Source organism: Tursiops truncatus, chromosome 10 (assembly GCF_011762595.2).
Source record: "Tursiops truncatus isolate mTurTru1 chromosome 10, mTurTru1.mat.Y, whole genome shotgun sequence".
NCBI classification, from domain to species: domain Eukaryota; kingdom Metazoa; phylum Chordata; class Mammalia; order Artiodactyla; family Delphinidae; genus Tursiops; species Tursiops truncatus.
In genome coordinates, this window is record NC_047043.1 from 20,395,581 (window position 1) to 20,412,367 (window position 16,787).

Sequence of the window (16,787 nt, forward strand, 5' to 3'; positions counted from 1 at the left end):
ATAAGGAAACAAACCATGTTCATTTAAAAATAGTACTCTACTGTGATCTTCACAACAGTCTCATCAGTACAGCTCCCTGAATGTTTTTGTTTTAACATCATGATGCCATTTTAACTTTTATATGAAATGAGATTCTGGATATAAAAGTTAATGAGTGTGATGTGAATAGCTGGATTTAATGTTGCATTCAGTAAGAAATGTGATGCCTTACTAAATCTCTACACATCATTCCTCCTTTTGTCCATTGATTTATAGTGGCTTTCTCAGAGTTACGGCTTCCATATACTACTCTTCCTAGATATTAAAGATTGTTGCTCTCCAACAGTCATCATAGGAAGGATTAGGTATCTCATTTTCTCAGTAAGATTTATACCGCCTCAAACTTTAACAAGTAGAAATGCATAAAAATTACTTTTTAAACTACAAATGTGATGATACTGTTTGGTTAGATATTTTGAGGGTAAAAATAATAATGACTAACTTTGGGTTCCCCTTGAGCATTGACTCAGATGACAATCTGGTAGGAAATATTAAATTATTACAGTCTAGTTCATTAAACAGGGATTACCCATATTCATTTTAAAAATACACAGGAAAGCACAAGATGACACTAGGATATCTTGAATCAAAAAGCAAGGATTGGCTCTAAATCCAGTGGGATCATTGCAAAGGATACAAAATCCAGATTGAAATGGCTTCCACTGGGATACTCCTGCAACCAAAACAGTAATGACAGTAATAGTTTAGGATACATTGAATTAATTTTTAAAAATCCTTAAGTTTGGGCTTCCCTGGTGGCACAGTGGTTGAGAGTCCGCCTCATGATGCAGGGGACGCGGGTTCGTGCCACGGTCCGGGAAGATCCCACATGCCGCGGAGCGGCTGGGCCCGTGAGCCATGGCCGCTGAGCCTGCGTGTCTGGAGCCTGTGCTCCGCAACGGGAGAGGCCACAACAGTGAGAGGCCTGCGTACCGCAAAAAAAAAAAAAAAAATGAGGTGTATTTGAAGAAAATTGCCTAATGAAATAAGAAATTAGAAGTCTGTGGATTGAGACTTTTTCAGGACCTTGCTGAGGGAAACCCTTCTGATAAGCAAATAATGCCAAGGATGATCATAATGATGGTGGTGATGGTTACAGGAAGCCTTTTACTTGTGTGCCACCCACCGGTTTAGTCACAAACTGAGAAGCCCTGTATTTTCATCCTGCTGTATATTGAGAAGAATTGACACACACAAAATAAGGAACTTGAAGGAAAAAAGTCAGCCCCAGGTAGATGGAGTAGGTGGCCTTCCTCTGAGTGTGTTTTCAGGAAGTTTGGAAAAGATGCCCCCCCATCTTCACGAAGATCTGACGTTCTACAGTGGGACTTTTTTGGTTTTGTTATGCTTTTAAAAATTCTTTTATAAATGTTCAGAATATTAACATGCCCTAACAACTGTTAATAATGGTGACCAATGAGGTTTTAACAATTCTTCAATTAGAGATTTAATGTGAAATGTAAGGTGACCTAAATTCCCACTAAGGTATAAGGTACTATCAATGTTAATGACACTATAGGTAGGTAACTGTGGTAGGTCCTGGTATCAGATCCTTGCTTGAAATGCTCTGATGACTGAGGGGGAGAGAGAACTCAAAGCTGCTGCTACAGTGGGGAGGACAGAATGATGTAAAGATCCCGAGAAGGGACGCTTACACGTGCCCAAAGACACGTTGTCCCCATTTAGTTGCTGTGACTAGCCCTGTGGCCCGAGAACCAACACCTGCGTGGAGTTTGCTAATGTCCATCCAGTGTTCTGTCTACTATGTGCCTTTGGAGCTGATGACATCTCCATCTCCCAAGTGGGATTAATACCTTACGGGGTTGGTAGATGGCATTTTGCACGCACTTAGCAGAAGAGGTAATATCTCTTAAGAGTTTCTGCAGTTTTCAAGCTGTAATTGTGCTTCTGCTTAAAAAAAGCTAGGTTGGATACCTTAAGCTAATAATAGTTTGGCCTCATTCTTGCCTCATTCCTTTGCTATGAATGCTTTTTATGTAGCTTTTCTGTTTATTTGTGTATGGTGTCTCTCCCTCCCCATTTCTTGTAATGCTGTTGCTTTATTTCTCTTCCATTCAAATTTTTTTTTCCTTTCTTTTTGCTGCATGGAGACTCTCTGCTGTACAAGTGTAAGTATTTTTTGGTGGCTCTGCAGATTCTGGCTGTACTAGTTTACATTCTTGTGCTCCATTTGCTTCCGCGCTGCCTGGCTGATCGTGCCTGGCTGATCTCCCAGGAGTCTGTAGTGTCGTCATCCATCTTGGATCCTGAATAAAATAGGCAGCAATTTAGAGACAAGATTGAACTTTACAAGATGGTTCAGCTTAGCAAAACAGGCGATGAATTTAAAATATTCCCAGCCATGTGCCTGAAAGCAAGCAAAGTGTTGATGAAGAGGGTATAAACATTCAAGAGGAGAAAAGTGCTTCTTCCATTCATGTTTAAAAAACAAGACATGATTACTTAAACTTCCAAGGTTTTTAATTTCTGATTCTTGTCATATTACTTGTTTCCCAGAGTTGTAGAAAACTGGCATCATAATACCTTCTTGTATTAGAAGATTTTTACTAATCTGCTTTCCAACTGTTTCTGTTTTCTTTTTTTTTTTTTTAACCTCAAGGAAAAGAAAAGTAATTAAGGATTCTTGAGCTTTGGAGTGAGGGTGTTGTTTATTATTCTTTGCGCAAACTTGGTAAAATGAATGAGGAAACTACTCCATTCCTATTTTTCTGGTGATAGAAACAATTTAACTCTCATTAAAAAAAAAATTAGTATGTCTAGCAATTATGTGTTAAAAATGAGTTTAACAGGAAAAATATGTTGTGTTGTTTATAAGGTTCTAACATTAGTCCTTAACTTACGGTAAAAGTGGATATGTATGTCTATTGAGCTACATGGAGAATAGTTATAAATCCATCATAAAAATTGGATCAAACGAGTAAGATTTCCAAGCAGTGTAGACATTGTGCTGCTTTTGGATGCTTAGAGAATAGAGCCATGCATTTCATTCACTGTCTGCCACGATGGGGATTTACTGATGTTTGTGATATCAGAATCAGTCTATGTTTAGAGTTTTCCTTCTAAAGTTATATTTTAAAGGGTTTAACACATTGTTCCTCATATTTCCTGAGGATGTGAATATTGAAAATTACTTACTTCTCATAAAATGCACTTTGAAAGACAAAGTAACTTTGTCTAGGCCTGAAGTAATAGTTGGCAATGTTAATCATACATCGATTTGTGAAGGGTCCCTTTGGCGTGTGTACCTCTCCTGCTTCCATTGCTGACCCCCTTCATCTGTTGGGCACTTTGTGATTTCTCTGATCAGAAAATACTTAAGCATTGACAAATGTCCAGGAAGAGTAATAAACAAGGACTAAGACATAGTGTGAGAAAATTAACCCTTTCATTTTGGTTCAGAAAGGGAAGAGAGTAAATGTAAATCTGGATGGTAAAGCCAGATTTTTTTTTTTCCAGGATTCAATTCATCTAACCAACAGGTGTGAGAAGGGGGAAGAGAGTGCATAGAAACCATCTTTCTAGAGAAACATACAGTATGTGTTCCTAAATGTACACATAGGTGGATAATTGTATCATTCTTACATTTCCTCTTGCTTTAGATTTATATGTAATCAAATCATAGGAATGAGCCAATAAGATTGAGCAAGTCCACACTGTCTGTAAAACTGTTAGGGAAGAAACAATTGTAAAGAAAAGAAAGAAAACTATGAAGAAATAAAATTCACTTTTTTTCTCCATTGTTATACTTAAATCCATATTTATTCTTTCTCATGAAAGAAAGAGATTGTAAAACAGTTCATCCATCGGAAGAAATGTATAAAATCAGGTTGCGTTCTTAACACCAGTTGTAGAAAACAGCCTGATTGCAAGCTCTGACCATTTTAGCAAAAGGCCGTTGGCCCTGTCCAAACGTGGCACAACTTCAGAATTCACAGATATGTCAGACACAGAGAGAGTTTTATGCAGAATGCAACCGGAAGTTATATGCTCATGTAAAGAGCATATGAAATGAAAGAAAGCAATGAAAATGCATTAGAATGCATCTTTCTGATATTCAAATTTTGTGTACTACGTTTTGAGGCATTAGAAAGCGAGACCAAGAAAGGCAACTGGTTTCCCTTTGATTACTGTCAGCCATCAAAAATCCTGATGATGTTGTACGTTTCTCAATGTGTCTATAAAATTGGATTGAGCGGAATGATCCATTTACAGTTGGGCATCAGTTTGTAAATGATATTTTTTATATATGTTATATATATTCTCTTATATGTAATTCTATATGTATTTCTTTTTATATATTTAAAAATTATAATATAGTTGAAATGTCATTATTGTCATATGTTTTAACATGTATTTGGTATTCATTATAAAGGCTAAATAGGGAAACTTGACCCAGATTATTTTTGCCCACAAACACTTTTTCTTATAAAATCTAATCAGGAGTGACAGGAAAGAATTTTGGAAGACATCTTCATTCTATGCATTTTTAAACTTCTTTCCTATTTATCTGTGACTATCTAAATGAATTGGCTGGAAATTATATCCCAAGCTACTTCTTAATCCTTTTATCTATCAAGGTTGTGCACAAGTGGATACAATACTGAAGGAGTTTTTATGACCAAACACAGCATATATTTTGATAGTTTGTGTCTCCTTGAAAATTATTTTTAGAGGTTTCACTTACGAATAGACCAGTCACACCACCTTCAATCAACCGTAAGGCCTGTTTTGGGGAGAACTATCTTGAAACTGGATTCATTTCCAGTTGCATTGGATTGGTTGTATTTTTATTGAACCTGCAAAGCCCGATGCTTTATAAAGAGATTTTCCTCTGATTGTCTGCCTTTAAAAAACCTTGAAAGAACCAAATCAGCAAGTTTCATTATGTTCAGGAAGACCAGTCTGGATTTAAATTCTATTGCTCACCATTTTTAATCTCCTTTTTCTCTCAATAATAAATAATAGCAAAAGGATATTATTGTTAAAAATGACATAAGATTGTCAAAACTGTAAAGCTGTTTGCTTTAAAGGTCAATATGAAACAATTTATTCTTTGAACCTTGTTATCAACCTGTGGATTTTCTTTTTCTGAGAAAGCTTTAGATGACAACCTATTAAGTGAAATGAAAGTCTACAAACTAAGTTCTTTCAGTTATATCTTAGTTTACACGAATACCAGTTTCCAGTATCAAAGCAGTTAACACCCCTAAAATCCATCCGTTCATTGATCACAAGTGGTGAGGCAGGAGGGATGCTGGGCTGACCTTAATAACTGGCTCTGTCCCTGGCCCTGCTCCTCTTGACTTGAGTGGTAGTCCTTATCATCTCCATGACTCAGTTTCTTCTTTGCAATTTGTGGAGGTGATGACAAAGGTCCCCTCCAGCTTTGACACGAGTTATCGTGTTGAGGGAGAAGCTAATGTCTTCCTTAAGGTTTGACTTAACATAATCAACAGTTGACACCAATGCTAGAAAAATGCTCTAAGAAGTTTTGGGCATGGTTTGGGTTTTGGTCTCCTTTTTTAAAAGGAAAAGAAGGATCAAAGACGTCTTATTGAGAAGGGACAGCAGATAGACTTCTAAATCATGGCAACTTTTTTCTTTGGTCTTTGGTCTATGGTCTTTGCTCATAATGTAAAGATCAAAATTTTTGTGGCAGAAATGTGAAACAAAACAGTTAAACTGGGCTTCCCCGGTGGCGCAGTGGTTGAGAGTCCGCCTGCCGATGCAGGGGACACGGGTTCGTGCCCCGGTCCGGGAAGATCCCACATGCCGTGGAGCGGCTGGGCCCGTGAGCCATGGCCGCTGAGCCTGCGCGTCCGGAGCCTGTGCTCCGCAACGGGAGAGGCCACAGCAGTGAGATGCCCGCGTGCCGCAAAAAAAAAAAAAAAAAAAAAAAAAAAAAAAAAAAACAGTTAAACTGCTTAAATCATTAAGATGACAAAGAGTTTGGTGTTGCTTATATTGATGTTGCTGTGATAATGAACAGTGAGTAATTGTGTTTTCAATTTTTAGCGACTGATTTTTACAGTCTTTCATTCTTATTCCTTATATCTGTTTTAACATCCTCGTGTGCAGGTTAGAGTTAAATCCTATATCGTTCATTGTTCCTTTTAGCTATAAAAATAGAATTTAACTGAATAGGGCTGGGGGAAAGAAGTTGGCTCTATCATTTGAGAAAGTGGTAAACATTTAGAAATGTCGTGGCTTCGCGCCTTCAGTCTGGCTGTCAGATGTTACTAACCATCCTCTGAAGGAGTAAATACTGAGCGTAAACCAATTGATCCCAAATATCACCCCCCCCCCCCCCCGCCAATGTTTCTGAACTTCGAAAGTTAAGTCTTCTGGGAATACCTGTCTAAGTGCTTTCTTTATTTTATTGCTAGATGACTCCTAAATCCAAAAGGAAGACTATTCATAGCCGGATGCTGCGGCCTGTTTCCAGGGCATTTGGTGAGTGAGTATTTTGCTAATGCCAGTCATTTCCTTATAACCGTGAAACACCCCTCAGCAAGAACCTCGGACCACTTCAAGGATGTTTCTTAGGGATGCTCTAAGTGAGTAAATATTGAGAAAGAGAATTAAGTGATTTGTGAATGAGTGTTTGCTATTCAGTGATAGACTTAAAATGACTTTTAGGAACTTTTCTATCCATCTCTATGCAATAAGGCTTCAACCTGGGGCTTTGCTTTATTTTAGAAATGGAATTTGACCTTGATAAAGCCCTGGAAGAAGTGCCAATTCACGTTGAAGACCCGCCTTTCCCATCCATCAGACAAGAGAAGCAGAGCTCGGGGTTTATCTCTGACTTGCCGTCCGAGGAAGGAAAGAAGCTGGAGCACTTTACCAAGTTAAGACCAAAACGGGCTAAGAAGCAGCAGTCCACGCACGCGGCGGTAGGTGGGCTGGAGGGGGCCCATCTCTCCCTCACCCTGTCCTCCTCCAGGGAAACCTGGAGAGTCTTATAAAAGCGTGCTGCATACCTGAAAGCCTGTAGTTAAGGAGAATGGAACCTCTACGTGTGTGTGGTATTCACATAAAATGTCTCATTTGGTGCTCAACAATTTTGGAAAAGACAACACTGTAAGGTTTTCAACTCTTTAGAACAGAGTTGCCCCTTGGAAGTTGTTAGAAAAATACCAGTCACATGGGTGAGATAAAAAGGCTACATCTATAGGATTTTATAGTGTCCGGGTGTGAAAAGATGGAGACTAAGTATCAAAGAATTGATTTGTGATTAAAAATCGTTTGCATTTGATTTTGGACTGCACCCATATACTCCCCCACCTCCGTGTCCTGACCTGCTCTGGTGCCCTGGCTTTTGATACCCCACAAGCTGAGTGGTGGAGGAGAGGCCGTACCTGGGAGAACCACGCAGGCGGCGTGCTTCTCAGCGTCCTGCTCTCCACTCAGGAGAGGACTGAATTGTTTGCGCTAAAGAGCCTTAATGCAATTGACCCCACGTCTGTCTTTGGTTAGTGTCTTTTCTCTCCTTTGCAGTCAGACTTCTTGAAGGAGTTCGTCTTTGCCTGTGGTCTTTCTCCCTCACCTTCCTGTCTCTCTGCAACCCACCAAAATCTTCATTCTGTACCTACCCACCTCTGAAACGACCCTGCCAAGGTCACTCCTAACCTAATCCTGTGGACACTTGCCAGCTGTCAGCCTACTTGACACCTCAGCAGTTATACTTGACCTGGAAGGCTCCATCCTTCTGTGGGCCTCTGAGTCATCACTCTCTTTTCTTTCCTATTCACCTCTCCAGCGATGCCTTTTCAGTTTTCCTCTGCCTGGCCTTTGAGTGTATTATTTGTCTCGGTGATGTCATGTAAACCCGTGGTTTCAGTTTGTTGTTGACTCCTGCCTCCTCTGCTGAACTCCATATTCAGATATTCACCTGCCTCCTGAACTTTAAAGCCCCGGAGCACCTCAGGTTCAACAAATGCAAAACTGGGAGCCTATCTTTCTCTATAAACCTGCCCTGCCCCACAAGGAGCGTCACCAGTCAACAAGCTAGAAACCTGGATATGATCCCCAACACCAGCCCCCACTGCCGCCCCTGTTTGCTCTTCACCTTCTTCCTTTCTGCTCATCATCCCTGCATCCCTCACTCTCATCCTGTTTCAGGCCTCCAGTGATGCAGCCTTTCTGTCATTGCTTCCTCTCTCCCCCCCGCCCCCACCCCTCCATCCCCCTACCCTTAGCTCCTAGGTGGATACCTACTCATTTTGCAGACCTCCACTGAGGCAAGACTTCTCCCAGGAAGCCCTCCCTGTCTCTACCTCTGTTCTCCCACATGGCTGGGGGTGCACGGCTCCAGGGAAGGTTGTTCTCCCACACTAGTTGTGCACAGTGCACAGCCTGGGCAACCGTCCATGGAGGCCCTGCTCCCTCAGTGCCTGGCTTTTACCCTGTTACAGCCCTCGCCATACAGTGTTTTCTAAGCACGCTTTCCTCGTTGTGTGTAAGCTCTGTGTAGGAAGGTGTATGGCTTATTATCCATGGTTGTATACTGAGCGCTTAGCATGAATTTATTCAATACAACGTAGCAGGCGTTCGATACTCACTGGATGATAGGTGGATCACTGGAGTCGTAGATGGATAAAAGTCACAACCAGTTACCTGCATGGTCAGTCATTTGCTCATTCCAGATCCAGGTTGGGTGTATTTGGTTGATTTCTCTCATTTGATTCTGAATATCTTGACATGGTTTCAAAAAGACAAAAGAAAAAAACTTTAGTAAATTGTTTTCTTTTCCAACTTACTTGATTTTAACAGGGTTGGCAAACCCGAGGCTGCTTCATCCTGAGGACTCTGTAGCACAAGGGTATGTCCTAGGATAATGGATTACAGTCCTGGGTCTAAATAGATCTTCCCAGAGGCTTGGTAGCCTGAGAAAAAACGTGCACAGCTTGTTCTCCCTTGGGTTCACGGTGAAAATATGCTGCCTGATGGTTTCACAGAGCTTGTGATTTTCAAAGTGCTCTCCCATCGAACACCTGTGTGAAGCTGCCACACCGGCCCCATTGTCCGCATTTTCCAGTGGAGGGTGAGAAAGCTGCAGTATTTAGTAGCAGCAGTCATTTAATATTATCGTTTTGGTTTTGTTTTGGTGGATTGAGTAGCCTTAGTCCACCCTAAATGGATCTTAGCTTTTCTAGAGCTTGTCCTTGACCCCTAATGCCCCTAACGAGCTTTTCTAGATGTCAGAACTCTCAAAGCCAAGGTATGGAGGCTGTTTTTACTTTCAGCATTTCTAATACCAAATGTGTGGTTTTCCCCCCCTACACCTGCTAATTCTTCAACTCTGGACCACAACTGGGTGTCCCACAATTCAATTCAATTCTGACCCCTCAGGTGAAGGGCTCAGCGGTACCCTCACTTCAGATACCAGTCTCAGGTCGCCTCTTGTACTTCTGACCGATCGACTTCATGGCAGGTTCCCATGCCCCCCTCCTTAGGTTAGATAATTTGCTAGAATGGCTCAGAATACCCAAGAGGACACTTTACTTACTATTACTGGTTTATTATAAAGGATACTGTCAACTTAAATAAAAGCATGCAATGTGAGAGCTGTGAGTTTCAGTTTTATTTGGGGACTTCCTGAGGACTATAGCCTGGGAGACAGCCTCTCCAAAGACTGAGGAACTGTTCAAAGAGGTGGGGGGAAGGTCAGCATATGTGTGATTTTGGAGAACGGGTATGTGCAGTCAAGCGCATGTCTTGGTAGAAGGTTGCTGCTGGTCATGGGGCACCGATATCTTAACGATTGTAGTGCTTTTCTAAGTATGGGAAGTTGCAAGAAATTGGGTTCATGACATTTTCTCTTGAAAATATTTAACTCTCTGAAGGCCTGTTCTGCCAATTTTCCCAGAGCACAGAGGGAACTCCTTTTGGGTGTGTTGAAGGTCAGCGACTGCAGTGGCTAATGGCTTAATCCTTGTAGGGCGACATGGCAAGCGACAACCTTTAGTTGGCGGTTGTTACCCATACTGACCAACTGGCTATAAATCACAGGTTCCCACAGTCCTTCTTGGGTTTGATGTATTTGTTACAGCAGCTCACGGAACCCAGACATTACTTACTGGATTACTAGTTTATAATAAAAGATTATAACTCAGGAACAGCCAGGTGGAGGAGATGCTTAGGGAAAGATGTGCAAGAAGGGGCACGGAGCTTCCATGCCCTCTCCCAGCGCATCACACTCCCTGCATCTCCACATGTTCACCAACCCAGAAGCCCTCCGAACCTTGTCCTTTGGTGTTTTTATGGAGACTTCATTACATAGTCATAATTGAGTAAATCACTGGCCATTGGTGACTGATTGAACTTCTGGGCCCTATCAGCTCCCTAAAGTGGAGGGGGTGGGACTGAAAATTCAAACCCTCTAATCACGTGGTTGGGTCTCCTGGCTATCAGCCCCCATTTTTAGGTGGGTTCCAAAGTCACCTCATTAACATAACCAAAACACCTTTATGGCTCTCATTAGTTAGGAAATTCCAAGCGTTTAGGAGCTCTGTGCCAGAAATGGGGATGAAGACCAAATATGTATTTCTTACTGTAAATCACTATATCACAGCTATCTTCATAACATAGTTGGGATGCTCTCTCTCCTTTCCTAGTCTCTGGAACAGTTTGCAAGTATTATAGATTTTCTGTTCCTCCCCCGGGAAGCCACCTGGGCCTGATGTGCTGTCTGTGTGCATGTCATGCTGATATGTCGATTTTTTTAAACTAGGGATTTTATTTCTTTCGTTATAGATCTATTGATGAAAAAGATGAATAGTCAATCTAAGAAAGAAATGGAAAATTTTATTTCAGCCAACCTAAGGATTATAACCCGGGAGACAGTTTTTCAGAAAGCTCTGAGGACTATTCTGCCTGTTAGAGGTCGAAACACAGTTATATAAGTTTTTGAGACAAAGGGTGATACGTCAGATGGTGTACTGACAGTTTACACAATCCAGACCTGCATGAACAAAGTGAGAAGTGGGTCATCCTGACCCCTTACAAGATTAAAAAGGAAGGTTATCGCCTAAGGAGGTCTGGTTAAGGCAGAATGCACAATACACTCTAAAGGGGAGGGGGGAGGGAGGTCCAAACGGGCAGAGAAAAATTTTATGTTTAAATTTTTCTCATCTTGCCGTAAAATGTGAATTTTATTTCATCAGATCTATTCAGATTACCTAATTCTCCTTGAGACCACTTTGGTAATTTCTTTTTTTCTAGGATATTGCCCACTTAGTCTAATAGTTCATTTACTTGTTTATAGAATTCTTTTGCATTTTTCATCTCTTCTGTATCAATAGCTGTGTCCCATTTTTCCATTTCTAATATATCTTAATTCCTCTCTCCTAATTTTGCAAGGTCTCGTTTACTAGTCTTTTTCAAAGAATTAGCTTTACTGGTCCTCTCAAGTTCATTAATTTTTGCCTTATTTTTTTTAAATTATATTTTGTTTCTTTTACTTCCTCTTGGAGTCCTTTTTCCTGGCTTGATTGCTTGGCTCTTAATTTTCCATGTTTCTTACTGTCTAATGTATGCATGTAAAATTTCAAGATTATTCAACTCACTAATTAGCACTCTTCGGGTTTCTTTTGCTCAGAGTCCCTAATGCACCTAATTGTCCTTCCTTCCTGCCCAGCTCTCGCCCCCGGCCCGCCCCCCCCCCCCCCCCGACCCCACCCCGGCTGGTGGAGACACGAGAGATTTGGCAGCTGCCTTGTCAAAATCCAGGTGCACCCCCTACAGTGCTGCCCCGGTGCATTCATCTTAATAATCCAGGAAAAGGAGAACGGAGGGTGGTCTGATTGTCTTTAGTCTTCATAATCACCGGCTTATCTTCTAAGCATTCACAAATTATCCTATTAGCATTTACTTATACACCAGAGGTATGAGATCTACCTTCTTTATTTCTCAGATACCAACAACAGCGATTTCTGATTTTATTTGCAAAAGCCTGCCTCTGAGCACAGGTGCAGTTGGTTCCAACTAGCTCAGGGCTAAGCTTTCTGCTCTTCCTTTCCAATAGCTCCGCTCCCCTTTTTAGTCTGAAATTTATTCTCCTTGACATTAAAGACCCAAATCAAATGGAATTGTGAGAACTTCCGATGTCTGTATGTCCTTTCCTTTCCTTTCCTTTTGCTGGATATTGACCTGAAACAGCGTGTGTGTTTGTCTTTGAACTCTCCTGCCAAACCGCATGTCATTTTAGTCTTCAGCTTCTCTGCTGCTCTTCTTACAGGGTGCTGACTCCTCTTGCTTTTAACAGATGCATTTTAAGCTGCATCTCGCTCAAGGTCTCCCAGTGATCCTGGACTTCTCTTAATCTCTCTACTCCCAGTCTCTTTATCTCTAAAATGACAGGGTTGGGCCCCGGGGTGGTGGGTGGGGTCTCTAAGGTCCTGTCCAGCCCTAAAAACTGGCCTGTCCTACAGGACAGGAAACCAGATTGCTTTGTTGAGCCCTGTGTGCCTCCGTCTCTGAAATCCATTGATTGTTCTTCATGTCCCCAGAGACCTTTTATGCTAGCTGTGAATTGTTTCAAAGCAGGCAAAAAAGAAAAGGGCTGAAAGGAGAGATTATACTAGTAAAATTTTTTTTCCCCCTCAAAATGGGAAGAGGAATTTGAGAGGCAGCCTCTGAGGGCAAGCGAGGGTGCCCTGGAAGGAAGCCCCGTGTTAGGACCACGTGTCCTGGGGTCACATCCTTCTCATCCATCAGTCAGGTGACCTGTGTGGGCACCCCTCACCCTCTGAGCCAAGGTTTGATCTACTAACCAAAACCTAGGATAACACTATCTTTCCTTTGCAGTTCAAGGGGTAGGTGTGAAGATGAAATAGTAAACGATCGAGCACTGTACAAACTTAGGGAGCTGTTATTACTGTAGAGATTCCATTCTTTTACAAAAGGAAAAATGACAATCCAAGCAAGTTCTGTGCTACTTCGTCTTTTTTTTTTTTTAACATCTTTATTGGGGTATAATTGCTTTACAGTGGTGTGTTAGTTTCTGCTTTATAATGAAGTGAATCAGTTATACATATACATATGTTCCCATATCTCTTCCCTCTTGCATCTCCCTCCCACCCTCCCTATCCCACCCCTCTAGGTGGTCACAAAGCACCCAGCTGATCTCCCTGTGCTATGCGGCTGCTTCCCACTAGCTATCTACCTTACGTTTGGTAGTGTATATATGTCCATGCCTCTCTCTCGCTTTGTCACAGCTCACCCTTCCCCCTACTTTGTCTTTTGTAATTTAAACAGCAGTTGTTCAGTGAGCTGCTTTCTCTCCATAACTGAATTCTCAAACGTGGCTGATTCTCTGCTCTCTTGCAATTCACAAGAAAGCCTTGCTCCACTATAAAGCGCCAATCAGATGAGAAGTCTCATTGTTTTCATTATTCACATTTCACAGGGCTCTTGGTCTATTACCTGTTGTCTGCTCACTTTTCAGCATTTCACAAATGTGAACTCAAACACACAGCTCATTTTTATAAGGGAGGTTGCCAGTGAATGATTGTTTAAAGCAAATGATGGGTCTTTTCTTTAAACAGTGCCTGTGCAGACAAGAGCCAGGTACCCCCAGAGGCAACTTGAGACTTGCAAATCAAGATTACAGGAAGGAACTTTCCCACCGCTCTGTGGCAAGACAACCTGCTCAGATATCGCAACCACATGGGAACTTGTCCTCTGCCCACCAGAATGGGCAAGATACATGTCCTTTCTCAATGGCCCACAACCTATCTGTGTGAAATATTAATACACTATTGCAGACACAAACCAAGCATGTTACTGAGTTCACTATGAGTTGTCCATTCCAAGAGAAATGCTAGATTGGTGAATAATTTCCATATACCTTCTCACCAGCTTCTGTGCTGAGACTCAAGCTTTCGACACCTGCCCCTGGATTTCCACAGCACCTCAGATAACACTGCCTGAAACTGGACTCATCATCTTCTTCCCAAAGTTGAATCTTTGAACTATGTTCCCTAGAATGATGCTCCCATTCACCCAGCCTGGAAACTTCAACCTCATCTTAGGCAACGTCTTTCTTTCTCTTCTCATTTCACTAGTACTTAGTCCCTCATCTCCTCCTGACTAGACCAAACAATCACAGAAGTCTTTCGTTTGTGTTCCTGAACAGATTTCCCTAGTTATAATCCCTGGCTTCTCCAGTATATCCTTCATGCTGCCCCAGAATCATCTGACCAAAATACAGGTTGAGTCATGGCATTTCTTTGAGGCTCCCTCTCACCTACAAAGTAAATTCCGCACTTTTTAGCATAGGATTCAAGGTTGTTCACTGTCAGTTCTTGTATTATTAGTTGGGAAGTATTCATTCAATTAGAGATAATGAGAGATACTGAACTAAAAATGACGTAAATCATGAGAAATACTTATTTTCTTACTTAACAAGAAATCCACAAGTCTCAGGATCCAGGACTGGTTTATTCACAGCATAAGCACCCAGGTGGTTTCCACTGTTCTGCTCTTTCATCCTCAGCATGGTGGATTTTGTCCTCAGGTTTGCTTCCTCTTGAACTCCAGGTGGCTGCTGCAGCTCAGACATCACATCCTCTCTCCCACAACCATGCAGAAAAAAATGCCTCCCTTCCTCTGCAGGAAAACCTGCCCATGAGCCCCCTGGTAACTCACTGGCCAGAACTGTATCACATGCCCATGCCTACCAGTCACAGACAAGGAGATTAATGTATCTGACTTGTTCAGATAAGTATTCCATCTTGAAATCAGGGTTCTTCCAGCAAGCAAGAAAGAAAGCAGGTGGTGGTGGGGGGGGGGGGGGGGTGTTTGGAGTGGCCATTTTTAGTATCTGCTAGGGTTAATACTCAGCAGTTAACTCTATCCCTAAACCTCAGGCCCCAGCCACTGGAGTTATTACTGTTTTCAAAACGTAGTGTGTGTATCATTTTCTCACGCATTCTCTCTTCCCTTACCAATATGCCCGCAATGCCTTCCTCTGCTTCAGGAACACATGACTCTTCATAGCCTGCTAGGTTCCAAGCTGCTTCTGCGACAGCAGTCAGACTTAATCCTCCAGCAGGCTTTGTGTTTCTAGTGCATTTCTCACTTTTGTTGCTTTCTACCCTTGTTACAGTTGTAATGTGACTTCTATTCCAGTAGAATATAAGGGCCCTATGTCAGTCAGTCTTGTCCTTCCCATGGCCTTTATCACAGTGCCTTGAATCTAGCAATACATGTTTGCCGAATTAAGTTGAATGTAAATTAATATCACACCTGTTTGGTTTGCAGGGCTGTGCTACCAGCCTAGTGTCCCAAGATGGTGAACAGAATGGTCTTATGGGGAGAGTGGATGAAGGTGTAGATGAATTTTTCACCAAGAAGGTGACCAAAATGGATTCCAAGTGAGTTCAGAGTCATTTCACTAATCATACGATTTAATTCATATTTAAATTACTAACAATTACAAGTAAACTTAGTATGTACTAAGGCTCTTATTTCATGTAAGTATGAAATGTATTTCATGTACATTTCATGTAAGTACATTTTGCAGGGGATTTACTGTTCTGGTGGTTTGCAAATGTGATCTTCAGGCCAGCAACATCACTATCAACTGGGAACTTATTAGAAATGCAAATTCTCAAACCTCTACCCCAGACCTACTGAATCAGAAGCTAGAGGTGGGGCCCAGCAGCCAGTGTTTTAGTAAGCCCTCCAGGGTGTACTGAGGCACGCTCAAGTTGAAGGACCATTGTACTCTTCTAAATCAGAGCACAGAATGTACCTCCCCAAGGTATTTTTTTTTTAGGGCATCATCACATTCACCTGGGTATATCTAGGACAGTGGGCACTGGCAGGCTGAAATTACTTACAGTGGACCCTTGAACAACGCACGTTTAAACGGCACGGGTCCACTTATTTGTGGACTTTTTTCAACAGTAAATACTACAGTACTGCACAGGCTGTGGTTGGTTGATCTGTGGATGTGGACAAACTCGGATACTGAGGACCTGCTCTAAGTTATATGTGAATTAACCCCCTCGTCGTTCAAGGGTCAGCTGTATTTAAAAATTCCTCACGTTCATAATTTGATGTATCTGGGGGCCTGTATCATTGCTAAATGACAAAGCTTTAACAGACAGTGTCAGAATGACAACAGAATTAGTGAAGAGCCTTCAGAGTTAGCCTCTAAAAAGCTTCCTCTGTATTTTCTTATTAACAACATGGAGTTTCCTTAGAAGACAACTCAATAGTACTTTTATTAAGAGCTTAACTTGAAACACTCCAGCCTTTAAGCATGACTTGTACCAAGTTACTTAATCCCCAGCTATATGCAGATCCATCCCCAAGTACACTCTGAATATGGATTTGTGTCTGTGAAGTGTTCTTCACCTTGAGATATCAAATTCAAGAACGAATTGAACCGTCCTGATAAGCTGAGGGGGAACAGGCCAGGCACCGGGAAGGAAGAAGCTAGTCCGTTCTATAGATTGATGTGCCTTATCTTGCCTTAGCAGGATGGTGAGGTGGGAATAAGTTAAATTTTTGTGTCCATACCAGTATAACTTACCTAATGTTATAAGCTTTAGGACCCAATCATTTGTCTTCTTTGGCACTTGAAGCTTGACATACTAGGGAAAATTCTATTCTCCTCTCCTTCAAGATCCAATGGAAATGTCATTTATTCAAAATAAATGTCATTTATTCTAGTCAGGGGAAAGCCTTGACTATTCCTCCCCCACCTCCCACCC

At 41.7% G+C, this 16,787-nt stretch overlaps 1 protein-coding gene across 14 annotated transcripts in view; it reads left to right on the forward strand.

Moving 5' to 3' along the window:
- The window catches only part of CARMIL1 (capping protein regulator and myosin 1 linker 1), a 434,292-nt gene that overhangs the window by 396,517 nt on the left and 20,988 nt on the right, over positions 1-16,787 (forward strand). For all 14 annotated transcript variants that reach the window (XR_002178325.3, XR_002178324.3, XM_073810414.1 and 11 more), the window contains 3 exons: positions 6,447-6,513; positions 6,760-6,956; positions 15,328-15,440. Coding sequence is in view for 12 of the 14 variants with exons in the window: in XM_073810414.1 (XP_073666515.1) it covers positions 6,447-6,513; positions 6,760-6,956; positions 15,328-15,440 (377 nt within the window). In the remaining 2 variants the exon portion in view is untranslated. The remainder of the gene's footprint in view (positions 1-6,446; positions 6,514-6,759; positions 6,957-15,327; positions 15,441-16,787) is intronic.